Source organism: Semicossyphus pulcher, unplaced genomic scaffold (assembly GCF_022749685.1).
Source record: "Semicossyphus pulcher isolate SPU_LCO1_2020_fin unplaced genomic scaffold, fSemPul1.0.p SCAF_7, whole genome shotgun sequence".
Taxonomy (NCBI): Eukaryota; Metazoa; Chordata; class Actinopteri; order Labriformes; family Labridae; genus Semicossyphus; species Semicossyphus pulcher.
In genome coordinates this window covers 14538737-14552777 of record NW_027211748.1, presented here as the reverse complement: position 1 = coordinate 14552777, position 14041 = coordinate 14538737, and the positions used below count along the sequence as shown (strand labels likewise).

Sequence of the window (14041 nt, the reverse complement as noted above, 5' to 3'; positions counted from 1 at the left end):
AGGAGAGTGAGCTTTGATTCCACGATCAAGAGTGACACCGACAGGCTCATGCATAATGTGTAAATATTAATAAGGAACGGGCATTCACTTCTTAATGTAAGAGCGGTTTGTGAGGCTTAATAAAAAAGTTAATTGAGAGCCAGAGAGACACTTTAAGGGAACTCAAGAAGTAAAACACTTCACTAACAAAGTTTACAGTTTGTTTTATGTGTCAAACTATTGTAGATATTTGTCCTCATAAGGAACAATTTGTGCTGTTTCTTTATTATATTCAGCATGTAAATAAAGAGTACCATATGTGAGTAGTATAAGATACACTGATTATATATTCTGAGCAATAAAAACAATATGTTTTATTAATGACTGTTGTCCAGCATTATTTATCTCTTGAACTAATGCCGACAGAATGTGTTGTAGCTTTGCTCTCTCTCTCTGGTGCTGTTAATTAAAAGCATTTCTACTGTCAGCAGACTTTTTTTGGTTCTTATGGTTGTTCCTGAGTTATTTAATATTCACATCACACTCATTTCATTCAATCAAATGCATTCTGGGAGACAAAATTACCAGATTGTCGCTCTGACAACGCTGCGGCCGTTTCTTGCGTATGAAGTAACCCAAAACTTTATCCTTAAACACCTAAAGGCAAAAACATCAGAGGACATTATTCACAGATGGTTATCATCAAAGTCAGTGACATGAAGGCTAAACATTTGAAGCATATAAAAATATATATTTAATCTACTTTTTTGCCAAGAGACAGAGATAATTGATACCACTCCTATCTGTACAATGAAAATGAAGCAACAGCCAGAAGCTCGTTAGCTAAGCATTAAGACTGGAAACAGCTCAATAATTAACAAATATGATATTGTTCTGGGCTGCACGGTGGTGCAGTGGTTAGTGCTGTCGCCTCACAGCAAGAAGGTTTCTAGTTTCTAGTTCCTAATTCAGAACGAAATGGGCCTTTCTTTTTGCATGTTCTCCCCGTGCATGCGTGGGTTCCCTCCGGGTACTCCGGCTTCCTCCGTCAGTCCAAAGACATGCTTGTCAGGTTCACTGGTGACTCTAAATGGCCCGTAGGTGTGAATGGTTGTCTGTCTCTGTGTAGCCTCTTTCCCACTGGTCAAAAAACCCACTAATACCATAACCTACTTCAGACCCGGGTCAAATGACTCTGCAGTGGACCCGGGTAATTATCGCCTCGGCTCTGATCGGCACTGATGGGAACACAAAACCTGGGTCGACACGCTAATCTCCGCCCCCTTTCCGGAGCGATGCTATGCTCCGTCTGTAACTTCCGCGACTCCGTCCAAGCAGCGCTTGAACATCGTTCCAAATTTGTCGGCGCCGAGTTTGATAAACAGCCTGAATGAGTAATAGATACAATAAAGACCTAACCACCGTAACATCTTCACTGTTTCTCCCACATTTATGACGTCTGATGGTGACGCAGTATAAAAAAGACTGAAAGGAGTATAGTCCACTGTCAATGGGAAAAGAGACAATCTGCATTTATTAGCGGATCTTCCCGGGTCTGAAAAACCTGCGTCAACGAGCTAATTTCGGTGGGAAAGGGGTATGTGTCAGCCCTGTGACTGACGGGCGATCAGTCCAGGGTGTTCCCCGCCTCTCGCCCAATGACAGCTGGGATAGGCTCCAGCCCCCGGCGACCCTGAACAGGATAAGCGGTATAGATAATGGATGGATGGATACTGTTTTATTAATCCATACAAAAAACAAAATATAAAAACTATAGGTTGTGGTTTTACTGGACTTTATGTGTCTTTTTTTGCTGGAACCAATTTTCAGGCAACCATATATTTACTGCAGCGCAAAACCACAACATTATTTATACTTAGTTTTATGTATGCATTAAGCAAACAAGATCAAACATGTTAATTAGTGAGCTTTAGAGCTGCTGCTGGCTGAAACTTTAATTTATCGTACAGAAAAAATTAATAAACTCCCCAAACTGTATTCAAAGGTTGTCTTTGACTTATTTTACAAGGTCTAAAAACAAGAATTAATGAGCTGATAAGCGTTTCATTGAACTATTTGCCTTTAAACACAATAGAACAGCAATAAACATCATCAGTGTTTACATTCAAGGTTCACATTTTGATTAAAAAATCACTTTACCTCATATAGGTAGTCAAATATTTCCAGTATTGTTAAAACACTGGCTCCGATAAACAGCCCCATCTGACCTCCAATGTCACCTAGAACAAGAGAGATTAATAGATACGGGCAGGTACAGTAATTGAACAATGGTGCGTGAAGCCATTCACCGCGCTGTCACTTCTAATTCAGTATCTCTCCCAGAAATCTGAGCACACTTGTCAAAAGTGTCCATCCAGCCCAAACTTCTCATCAGACACAGCCCGCCTGCCCTCGCAAGAGCATCAGATTATGAAAATGTGTTCCGCCTGTTTCATGAGTTCAAAGAGGAAGCCTCAAAGCACCGGGCGTGAACACGCGCTGTGAATATGCGCAGGCGGGGGCCCCGCAGAGTTCGTCGATACGAGGTCAGCCACATCTCTCTGTCACAATGAACCTGAAAGTGGGAGAATCTTACCGAGGAGCCCTGCGATTTCATACGCCTTCTTCTGCTCGATTTTCTCGTAATTCAGAGCTTCAAAGAAGATGTCCAGGACCAGTATATTTTCTCTGGAGAGAGGACAGACAAGAGCACACCCAATTGAGTTTACTCTGGTGATATTACATAACACCGAATCATATCACACATTTCCTGAGTTACTTTCTTTCATTATTGTTACATTGAAGGTGAACGATGGAGACCCAGGTCATGCTATGCCACAGTACATCCATCCATCAACAGAAGAAAGAGAAAGAGGCTGAGATCTAATAACCGACTGCTACCACATCATACTTACCCGATATATTGCTCAGTTTTGTTGAATTTCTTAGCCAGATATTTAGCAGATGCCTTACTGGGGATCTTAACCATGGACAGCTCCTTGCCATAGCGAGTCATGTTGCAGGGGGTCTGACACACACAGTAATCGTTGTCTTTCTCTACCAAAAAGTCTGTGGATGATCAAAGTCATTTAAAAATAGTGTGATCACTGAAAAATAATCAAACAACAGAGGCTCTCTAAAAATATCTCTGCACACGACAGACTACAGTCGCTGCCATCGTTCACTTTCCATGAAAGCAAATAATGACTGAAGCTATAATACAGAGGAAGGAGGAAAAGAGCTCGATGGGATTTATTTGATATTAGTGAAGCAAAGACACATCACAAATCTTAGTAATGGAATTTAACACAATAATTCTGCTTTATTATTTGGCTTCAGCACTGTCTGGTATGAAAGTCGTTTCAAGTTAAAGCTACAGAGACAATATTTAAAGGCTGAAATAGCCTCATGGCACTCCCCCTGAACACTTGGTGGAATTCAGACATTAATGCAAATCTATCACTCACTTGTTTTATACATAGGCAGTAAAGTGTGTTGGCTCACCTAAAGCTGGGTCAGCACAGTCTTTGTACTGCTCTGGGGTGCAAACTGTTGAGGTCCCTGTTTAAAATAACAAAGAAGTGGAAATAATTATGAGATAAAAGAAACTATAAGGTACGGAAGCCCTACGAGGACATGTACGTTTTATTCACTGCGTTTTCTCTTGATAACAACTAAGTTGCAGTTATTTTCCCCGTTATCTCAGGATAACGACGCTGGTTTTCCCATTATAATTACTTTTTGTTACTTTTTTTGTTTTCTCAAGATCTCGACTTAGTTGTTTTCATTATCTTGAGATAACAGAGCTGGTTTTCACATTATAACGGATTAATTGATCTCATTATTTTAAGATAATGAAGCTTGTTTTCTCATGATAACAGGATCAAATCTGTTGTTTTTCTCGAGATCTCGACTTATTTTTCTCATTGACTATAGATATATAACAAACCCAGCTAGCAGGGAACGTTCCCATAACACTGGCTAACATTACCTACAAGTTCTAATTACGTTTGAAAGAAAACGTTTTAATCTAATATTCAAAGAATGTTTTAAGGATGTTTATCATTTCAAATAAAGTTCTTGTAACGTTAAAACTTAAACTAAGAAAACATGTTTTAACTGCAACGTTCAGAAGATATTTTCAGGATGTCATTGAGGCCCGGGATGTCAGAACGCCTTTTATAAAACAAGAACGTTCTCTTGCTATTAAAAGGAACATTCTGGGAACCAAATAAAAACTATCCCGTAACATTCTCAGAATGTTACAGGATCATTTCTGTTGTTTTCTCAGGTTCTCACATCTCATTATCTCAAGATAACAGAGCTGGTTTTCCGATTAGAACATATTAATTTATCTCTTTATCTTAAGATAGCGAGTTTTCTTGTGATAACAGGATAATTTTCTAGAAAACAAAACAAACAACAGGCTGGTCACTGTGATATTACGGACCACCACATGCTATGCTGCCACGGCCCACACTAGGTAAGTTAAGTCTATGTCTAAGTTTGTTTTGTGCCTTTGCATTTCTGGGGCTATGAGTTATAATCACATGACATTACAGTGCTGCAACGTTGTTATATCGAGATAATGAGATAAATAAGTCGAGATCTCAAGAAAACGACAGGAAATGACTCGCGAATAAAATGTATGGATGCATCTCCGCTCAGGGCTTCTGTAATATGAGGACACAGGTATTTGCCTCTCTGATTCATACCAGGCATGTGAACCATCCTGCAGTTGCAGTTCTCCAGCAGGTACCGGGTTTCACAGTCAATGCGGCAGGCGGTGATGCTGTACGTGGAGAAGTATTCAGAGTCTATTGGAGTAGACTTGCAATCTCCCCAAGGCGGAGGGAGGTACTGAAGCTGAAAGAGCAAACAGCACATGTTTTCCCTCAGCATATCAGCACGGAGGATTACAGCGAATAACACAATGCAAGCCCGGTGCAGCTCAAGTACAAAAGAGAGCACGGATGTCTCAAACTTAAAAAAAAAAAAAAAACCTCACACAAAATAACAGAAACATTTGAATGAAAATGTGCACTGAGACAATATTGGCAAAAAAATGTCAAGTCAAACCAACATTATTGATCATGTTTAGCAGCAAGCAGACATCATGCAGAACATTACTGATGCAGGTCTAGTCCCCGGTAGGAAGCAGAATACCATGGGAATAGAGACAAGCCGAATAGAAGTCTGTCAAATGTGTAGTTTCAGACAGGACACCACAATCAATGGACAAATTTTACAACCCTGAGGAAACAGAACAATAAACAGTTTACACTTTCCCAATGAACAGACACATGACTTGTACTGAATAGAACAGACATTATGCAGAGAATGAGATCTGATTTAATAGTCAATCTTTGATGAAGTCCTAATAAACAAACTATTTTACAGAAGCTCATTAACGTGGCTTTTTGCGTTGATTGACTATGCAGATTTAAGCCCCTGAGAGTGTATTAGAAAAGTGCCCTGACTGCACAGCCCTGTGAATTTAACAATGAAGTGAGTCTCATTAAAGGTAAAACTCTCATTAAAAGGTGAAGAGCAGGTCATTACATTCATGAGTAAGACAGGGAATTCTAAATGAATCCACTAATGAGGAATATTTAATGCCTGAATTTTAAGGTTTCGGTTCATAATAAACATTCAACCCAAGGAGCTCGTCTGGTAACTGCAGCGGTGTGTGTGTGAGGATATTTTTAAACCACTCTTTAACACTTTAAAGGAACTACTTTTTTCGAGCAAACTGACATTTAACCACCATCAAGATTTCCTGTCTTCTTTAAAAGCCTTGTTTACAGCAATTTATGCTAATGAATGCCTACCACTACTCTGCGCGACGAAAACTAACCAATTATTAATGAAGGTTTCCCAGATGCTTGCTGGGACATTTTGAGCGTATAGTTAATTGCATTGAGAGCAAGCTGACGATCAATGCCAAAGGTTTCCTTCCTGACAAACTTCATGGAGAAATGATGCAGCTGTTGTTTCGGTAATTTCCAATCATCTCCACCGGGTCTAACCAGGCTAACTCTGGAAATCTAACAGTCGTTTAGTCAATAGGGAGTGACAGAGATAGAGTGAAATTCACTGCAGGAGTGGACTTAAACTGGCAAACATGATTAAGCCCTTATTGAACTCCGTTTCTAGCCCACAGACTCTCATATCAGAAGTTACACTCGGGATAAAACCCTGGTGCAATAACTGCATGACTTCAAACTGATGCCAGAGTCCTCATGGGTAATAAAACCTAATGAATCACATTGTCCGCTCCCTCCGGATGACATTAAGCAGCGGTCCAGTGGATCGCCCCGAGGAAACATAAAAGCAGAAGGAACAAAAGAAGTGCTAAAAGAACTTTACTTGGCGGTGAAAGGGTAAAGCCAAACAGCAGCTTTGATGAAGATACAGACTCGGATGAATGGCTCAAAGCTGGAATGAGACACATTAGCTGCTCTTACTGATGTCTGTTACACAGAGAGGACAATGGCGACAAGGACGGACTGCAGATGTTGTTGCATGTCGTTGCTTCAGCCACACAGAGAGGGACAGATGGATCCATTCCTCAGGGAGCCGGGGGTGGGGGTGGGGGCAGCAGATGAATGTGTGGAACTAGATAATGGGAGTGTTGCTATTCAACAAAACAGGAAAGTGTTGCATGCAGCAAGCCCAGACAGTCATACGCTACCCTCTGCTCTTGGGTGGAAACGAACGTTTGGAAGCCGGGGGCGACCCCGAAGCCCAGCTCATGGAGGAAAGGAGGCTCTGACTGAGTGTGAAGCTGTACCTTTATGCCGGCCTCATAGGACGTCTCATCTAGGGCAGGGGGGGGTGAGGGAACACAGCCCACATCATTATCAAAATAATAAGAGGAGGAACAGCAAGGCAAGGGACAGAAAGCGGTCGACCCCTCCGGACAGCCTGTTGTCTTTATGACAACAAAACATCTACAAGTCCCGGCTGTGTGTGAAAACTTTGCAGCATTGGTCGTTGGTTCAGCCGTTCTTTTCTTACATTCACTCAAAGTTCAACAATTAGTCCACAATTTGGTGGCGTGGTCTTTGATTCCAGTCATATGCTGCAACTACAAATTAAAACTCCTCTGACAGAAGCTCGAAATCATTAGAGCTTCAGCCAACTGTCTGCGATCACTCCGAGAGTGTCAACGTTCTCGTCGGAGACTGATTGAAATGAAAGCTGGAGAAACGTTAACGACAGTCTAATTAATTCAGCACATCTTTTACATCATAAACATGTCATTTAGCTGTCACCAGTGTCGGCGCTCGTGTCATGATTATAAATGGCGATCCTCGCACTTCAGCTTTCAGGAGGAAACTTTGCGATGGTGATTAATAGATCAGATTCCCGTCTCGGCGATGGCTGAATGATGATACACTTGGAGCTTTTTACAACACTTGCACAGAGAAGGAAAAAGAGAGTGAGACAGAGATATGTTTCAAAAAAGACAATTTGTCATCTTTGTGGTGTCCAAGTGTCTGCTTTAGGAGACTCTGCCTCAATAATCCCATGTTATTCTGCTTAAAAAAGGGGGTTGGAACATTTTGTTTGATCATTTATCTCATGCTCGAGAACTGACCAAGACCATTAACTTAAGGAGCAAAATCAGTGAAATTGGACACGATTAATTGTTGAAATAATGAAGTTAATTTACTGCTGGAGTATCCATTACTTCAAGACTTCACAAGGACTGATTATGTGGTGGAAATTTTAATGAGCCTGCGGCGCAATACACAAATTCACTTGATCTCAAAAGCAATCACTGCAGAAAACTGAAATCCTTTGTGGCACAGGCGCCATTTTCTCATGACTTACAATGAGGGTTGTAGTGTTTGTCAGAGGATACTTCCCGGCTCTGTCACTGTTTCTGTTTGAAATCCCAAAACACTGCTGTTTGGCTCGAGTGCTAGTCTAGAGGAGGCTGAAAGACACAACCTGAGTTGGTTGTCGTGGCGATATCCCATTACGGCTGTACAGTATGATTAGATGTGGATTGGAAATCCATGTGAGCTCAGTGTTATGACCTTGCACAAGAGCCGTCCAATCAATGCTGGCTTTACTATAGTTACTACTTTTCATCCTTCACTGGTCGCAGTAAACGGATAGTTGGAGCACTAAAAACATTAAACAAACCTGCCACAGGCGGTTCTGCTTCCCCGTATATTGTGTGCCCAAACACTCGTTTTACTGCTACCTTAAATCATAACACTTTTTAAAGCTTGTCGAGAAGGGGGTCATCTTTCTCATCTAATAAAGCACATTTGGGGAATAAAGTAGCATGATGAAAGATACAGAAAGCTCCTTATAATGGTTCAGTTTAACATCAAAACATGACTTCAGACGTCAGACATTTGGAGTGAGTCTTTAAAGGGGTCTGATTTTAGTGAAATGCTGCTGCCAAGAGATCGTTTAAAGACTATTTTCAGTGGGAAAATGTTCCATAATGTTTAATACTACTTTAAGATTTTTGATATTAAAGTGATAATCTAGAAGATTTTCATTTAAATAAATGTCTGTTATTTAATTTACTATCTATCGCCGAATGAGGTAACACAATGGTGATTGAGCCTATGGCCCACTGATGAAAGCCTTTGCATTTGCAGAGTTACAGACTGGCTGTCTGGTGCGGCTTACGCAAAAAACTTTACGAAAAAATCACAAGCGGGGCCCAGTTAGTGACGCGTTTCCCATCAGCAAGCAGTGGTTGGTCTGCCAGAGAGGGTAGGCTGAGCTTTCCCGGTCTCTGTGTGTGTTGCGAGTAAACGGTAATCTACTATTGTGTACCGCTATTATTGGCATTGTAACCATAAGTATGTATTACCTGTTGTTGTTGATGTAACAAGGACATATGTTGTTGTTGTAACAAGAACATATGTTGTTGTTGCTCTCTTTGCCTGTCTCTATCCTGCAGCCCATCCAGTCGAGGCAGATGGCTGTTCAACATGAGTCTGGTTCTGCTCGAGGTTTCTGCCTGTTAAAGGAAGTTTTTCCTTGCCAATGTGCCGAATGTTGCTAAGTGCTACTCCTGGTGATTCATGTTGGGCCTCTCTTTAAATAACATAACAAAGAGTCGGTCTAGACCTGCTCTTTTTGTAAAGTGTCTCGAGATAACTCTGGTTATGATTTGGCGCTATACAAATAAAATTTGATTGATTGATATTGCTGAACGATGACTACATATACAACTTCAAAAATAAGTGAAAATCCAAAGAAAAAGAAACAAACGTGTCGACGTCACACATGCGACACTGTCTGGATATCTTGGAAGTGTGCTCCCGCAATTACCGTTTCTCGCTATAGGTGACGCCATATGAACAAAACTGAGCTCTTTGAGATTATCACTTTAATGTTGGATGTTAACCATAAGAATAGTTACTTCTGCCTTCAAACACTGGAATTAGCTTTCTTTCTTATTAAACAGAGCTAAAGTTATGATCATTTTAGGCTGTCTGAGTTCTGAGTCTCCCTCTGCCTTCTCTTTGTATACGCCGCTAGAGATAATTTTCACAGCATCCAAATAAGCAGTGCTCATATTTTTCTCCCTCACTATGAAAAGTAAAAACAAACACTGTGAGCTGCCAGATATTTCTGCATGCTGTGTAGTCTGCGGTGCTTTTGGCTCGGCTAAGCACAGTATGCTTGCTTCAGTCATTACTTGGCCCCGCTCGATCGGTATTCCTTGGCTGCTGTAATTTCTCAGTTTCATCTACACTGAATGACTGGGTGTTTATTTAACTACTTAACTGCTCATTTCCCTCAAGAGGTAAACCGTAGATCTGATTTTGCTCCAGGCTCTGCAACACAGAGGTAATGGACACTTGCTGGGGGAGGATTAGGGGACAAACACAGGAAGAAGCGGCGCAAAAAGGAGGGTCGAGGTCGGAGGGGAGGAGGCTGAACGTTAGGTACCAGTTGCTGCTGACATGACACAAAAGTTTGAAAACCAGGGGCCACACCAAATCCCAGCTGGTCAATGAAGGGCGGCTCGTCTTGGCTGTGGATCTGAACCTTGATGCCTGCTTCGTAGGAGGTCTCATCTGTGGATACAGCACGCCAGAAAATGTAACAACAAATATGCAGGCCTAGGGAAACCCGCTTTTTTTTGGCTCTGGCTCTTACACTAAGTGCTCTTACAGCCCATGCTGAGAGCTATCAAGAGAGATACTCATATGTTAGTGTGGTGGATGCGCATTAAACAGATTTACAATCAAGGATTTATTACAGGTTGTATACTTTATGAATGTAGGGACAGTGGTGTTGTTGTCTGCAGTAAAATTGAAGACAATATGTCAATGAATGCAATTTATTAGACGTGTTGTGAGTTGTAGACCTGGAGAAACATATCAAGATAATGTGCTATTAAACATGCGAGTAAATCACTTCTATCTAGCTCGTATCCTGCAGACATTTATCAGTGAAGTGAGGGGGAAGACCTGGGAATATCAAGCAAGACTCCTACATGTTAAAGATATGAGAAAGGGGTCAAAGAGTAGGTGGGGTTTTCTGGGTAATCCAACACGATGGTTATACAAGTTAAAACACGAATGCAGCGAGCACTGACCTGTCTCGCCCCAAACAGGCAAGTATTCATCCTGCTGAATATCCAACATGATCTCCAAGCCGTTCCCTGTGCCGCCTTTTAACGTGGTCAGCAAAGGGTTGCCGTCTAATCCCGAGTTGAACGTGTAGCATTTTCCGTAGCGGGTGTAAATCTGCGGGACAAGAAAGAGCACACAGAGAGAACACCAGTGTTAATGAAAGTCGAACCCTGTGCTAGATCGCGCACCTGTACGAGATGTATTACATGTCAGCTCGTAATTGTGCAGGACAGCTAATCATTGCAGAGGTTTTGTGATTATCAGAGAGAGCACGCCGGCTTTAAACAGGCACCTGGCTCTGATTTGAAGAATTAATGAGAGTTTCTTTGCAGCACCAGCCGGAGCAGTAGCCATCAATCTTTACCCAATTTTCCTCCAAATTTCCCTCGAGTAACTTAGAGTGAATGTAGTATTTTGCCGCCATAAATAAGAAACATCTGAGGTGGAGGCTCTCTGGACACACAAACAAACTCTAAATTGGGTTTTGGAGGAGACGTGTGTGTGTCTCGACTTCTTCAGAGAACGAACCTGCGCCAGAGAAGCTCAGCGGTGCTTAGCATTTGATTTGAAATCGCTACAGTAGATTTGCTGCCACCAAATATCTCTGTGATTTAATAAATCCAGACGCCTTTAGTTATTCATTCTCAGCTTCTTCTTCAGTAGTCACACTTGACAGAATGACATTTCATTTCAAGTTTAGAGAATTTCTCTGTGATTGGAAAAGTTTCCGTCCCCTGCAAAACAAGTGAAATAAATCTTTATCACAAATAATATGTCATTTTGTATTGAGCAAAGTCTACAGTTTTGATAAAGAACGAGAAAGCCTGAAATTCTGAACACAGCTGAAGCGCTTCAGCACATTCAAGATAAGCAATTTGAGATAAGCCTATGAAACTGTACAATTGATTGGTTATGCAACACTCTGAAGAACTGGAGTATCTATTCCTCATGCATTAAACACAATGTAGAAAAAGACCTGCAGCTCCAACCACACAATCCGCTGTCAGATTGTGTTTGACTTACATGCAGTCACACACACGTTCATATGCACCAATATACAGCTCTGGAAAGAATTAAGAGACCTGCATAGATGTGTTTGTGTAAACAACATTTATCCCTCCAAATAAATATTCTCTTTTAGGTCTTTTATTTGCAGAAAATGACGACTGGTTAAGATGTTTTTCAGACCTCGAATAATGCAAAGAAAACAACAACAAAATACTAATGTTTCAATTAGGAAGAGGTCATGAATCTGTATTTAGTGGAATAACCTGGTTTTTAATGGCAGCTTTCATGCATCTCGGCATGCTCTCCACCAGTCTTTCACATGGCTGTTGGGTTACGTTAGGCCACTCTTACAGCAGCTCGTCTTTGTTCGATGGCTTGTAAACATCCATCTTCCTCTTGATCACATTCAGGAGGTTTTAAGTGGGGTTCAGATCTGGACTGAGCTGGCCATGACGTAGAGAGAGATGCTGATTTAAGGAACATTTGGATTCTCTCTTAATTTTTCCTGGAGCTGTTTGTTTGTCTTCAGTGTGAACGAGTCACGGCTATACTGGAACATCAGGATAGTGTGGTGTAGGGTAGTCACTACTAAACACATGGGTCTGTATGTGACTGACTGACTGAGTGAGTGAGTGACGATACTTTCACAGCTGTAGAGAGAGAGAGATGCGACATCGCAATGGCGGATCATGGAGCATATTGGACCTCCACTGACGCGACTCTCTGTCTATAAGGCTCTGGATACTTTGTTCGGGGAGTAGGCGGAGCTGCTCGTCCACTGCTCGTCCGCTGTCCTCACCTACGTCTGCAGAGCGCACCTGCTTTCAAACACATTTTCATCGGCCTCATAAGGACAGTCCTTGTAACACATTGCCCACAAAAGCGCACATTAACCTGATGCAGTCAGCCACATACTAGGTTTTGAACTAGTCTTTTTTAGTATTGCAAGGAACTGCAAAAAAGTTTTATTTTAGCAATTTAAATGTATATTGTTTAAATTCTCCTCTTTGTTTAATTGTTTTTGGCTTTCAAATATTCGAGGTAAGCCAAAAAACAGATTGCATCAGTGAATTCAGACGCACAATTAAATTGACAATTAAAACTTCTGAGAAATGGAGCCTGAATGTGTTTGAGGGGAATTGGCACCATAAGTTCAGGTTTTCAAAGATGAAATAAATCCAAAGGTGACTTTAACATGAATTATTAATGGTGTAGTTTCAGAAGCAGCTATTAAAGTTGCTCAAATAGTCAAATTATTATGACCTATTTTAAAGAGTAGATTCCCACTTTGATCCGTGCTTCCCACATTAATCATCGTTGTTGTTCAAACATCCATGGTAGGCAGACAGAAGCAGGTCATACATGTACCAAAGCACCCAGACAGACAATTGTGGCTGCTTCATGTCTGTCTTACTGAATTTTAAAACACTACATAACACCAGGAAGGAAGCGGATGTCATCTGTCAATGGTTCCTTTTCACTGCCCTGTCCTGGTAAGAGGGCTTCTGGCAAAAAAAACCAACCGGCATGGCAAAGCTGATCTCAGGAGATCAGACTCAGTGGTCCATGTCCAGACTGAGAGAGGCGAACATGCAGCTCAGACAGATAAGACAGAGCTTTGGTCCGTTCCCCCTGCTGCCTGTATAATGAGGTCTACAAAGAGACAAGAGACCTCGTTTTAAAGATTCAGATTTAAGTTGAGATAAAATAATCGGAGCTTCATTCACTCGCACCGTGTGTAGCTTATGAAGATGCAAGCGCAAAACACACTTTAAATCCCAATTATGAGCCCTATCCGGCCATGGAGACTGATTATGGAGGCTTTGTGCAAAACAGGGAAGCCGCATGGACAGCTGACATTTCGTAATGTGCAGGATTTTGCATTTCAACCAGCTCAAGTAGAGCTGACAGTGTCACAGTTACATGTTTGATATTTGGGAGCTCCACAGAGGCAGGTTGTAAGATGTGATGCAGTGACAAGTCGGTGTATTTAATTTACATTAATGTTGCCAGATTTAAATCATTCCCAGTGCTGCAGAGCTAAATTACTTCTCACTGCAGAGGTTTTCTCTATTCAGCTTTTAGGAATTTGAAAACGACTTTACAAGCCGTCACTTTGTGTTGGAAGTATTTGATAGAAAAGGTTTGCATCCACTTCCTCCATGCAGCATTCAGTGCTTAAATTCAAGGGTGTAATAGACGTACGTCTGGTTTTATATGAAAACTCAGCTGCCTTTTTGAAACAAGACTCCACATGCCCTGCAGATGTTTAATAAGAGAAGCTATTTTAATCTGAACTGACTTACGACATCTGAATAATTAATGAAATCATTTTTCCTCCTTAATTTTGTTTTCAGTGATATTCCAGCAAAAAAGGTGTAACTGGGAGCGACTGGGAACTCAAGAACTCGCCAGTAACTGAATAAGAAACA

The 14041-nt window shown here is 41.3% G+C and overlaps 1 protein-coding gene across 3 annotated transcripts in view; it reads right to left on the bottom strand.

The window, feature by feature from the left end:
* Positions 1-14041, bottom strand: part of asic1c (acid-sensing (proton-gated) ion channel 1c) — a 104964-nt gene that overhangs the window by 7050 nt on the left and 83873 nt on the right. For all 3 annotated transcript variants that reach the window (XM_069684548.1, XM_069684546.1, XM_069684547.1), the window contains exons 2-9: positions 10565-10715; positions 9913-10040; positions 4695-4845; positions 3484-3540; positions 2895-3048; positions 2576-2667; positions 2140-2219; positions 565-636 (exon numbers count right to left, since the gene is read on the bottom strand). In XM_069684548.1, coding sequence (XP_069540649.1) covers positions 565-636; positions 2140-2219; positions 2576-2667; positions 2895-3048; positions 3484-3540; positions 4695-4845; positions 9913-10040; positions 10565-10715 — 885 coding nt within the window. The remainder of the gene's footprint in view (positions 1-564; positions 637-2139; positions 2220-2575; positions 2668-2894; positions 3049-3483; positions 3541-4694; positions 4846-9912; positions 10041-10564; positions 10716-14041) is intronic.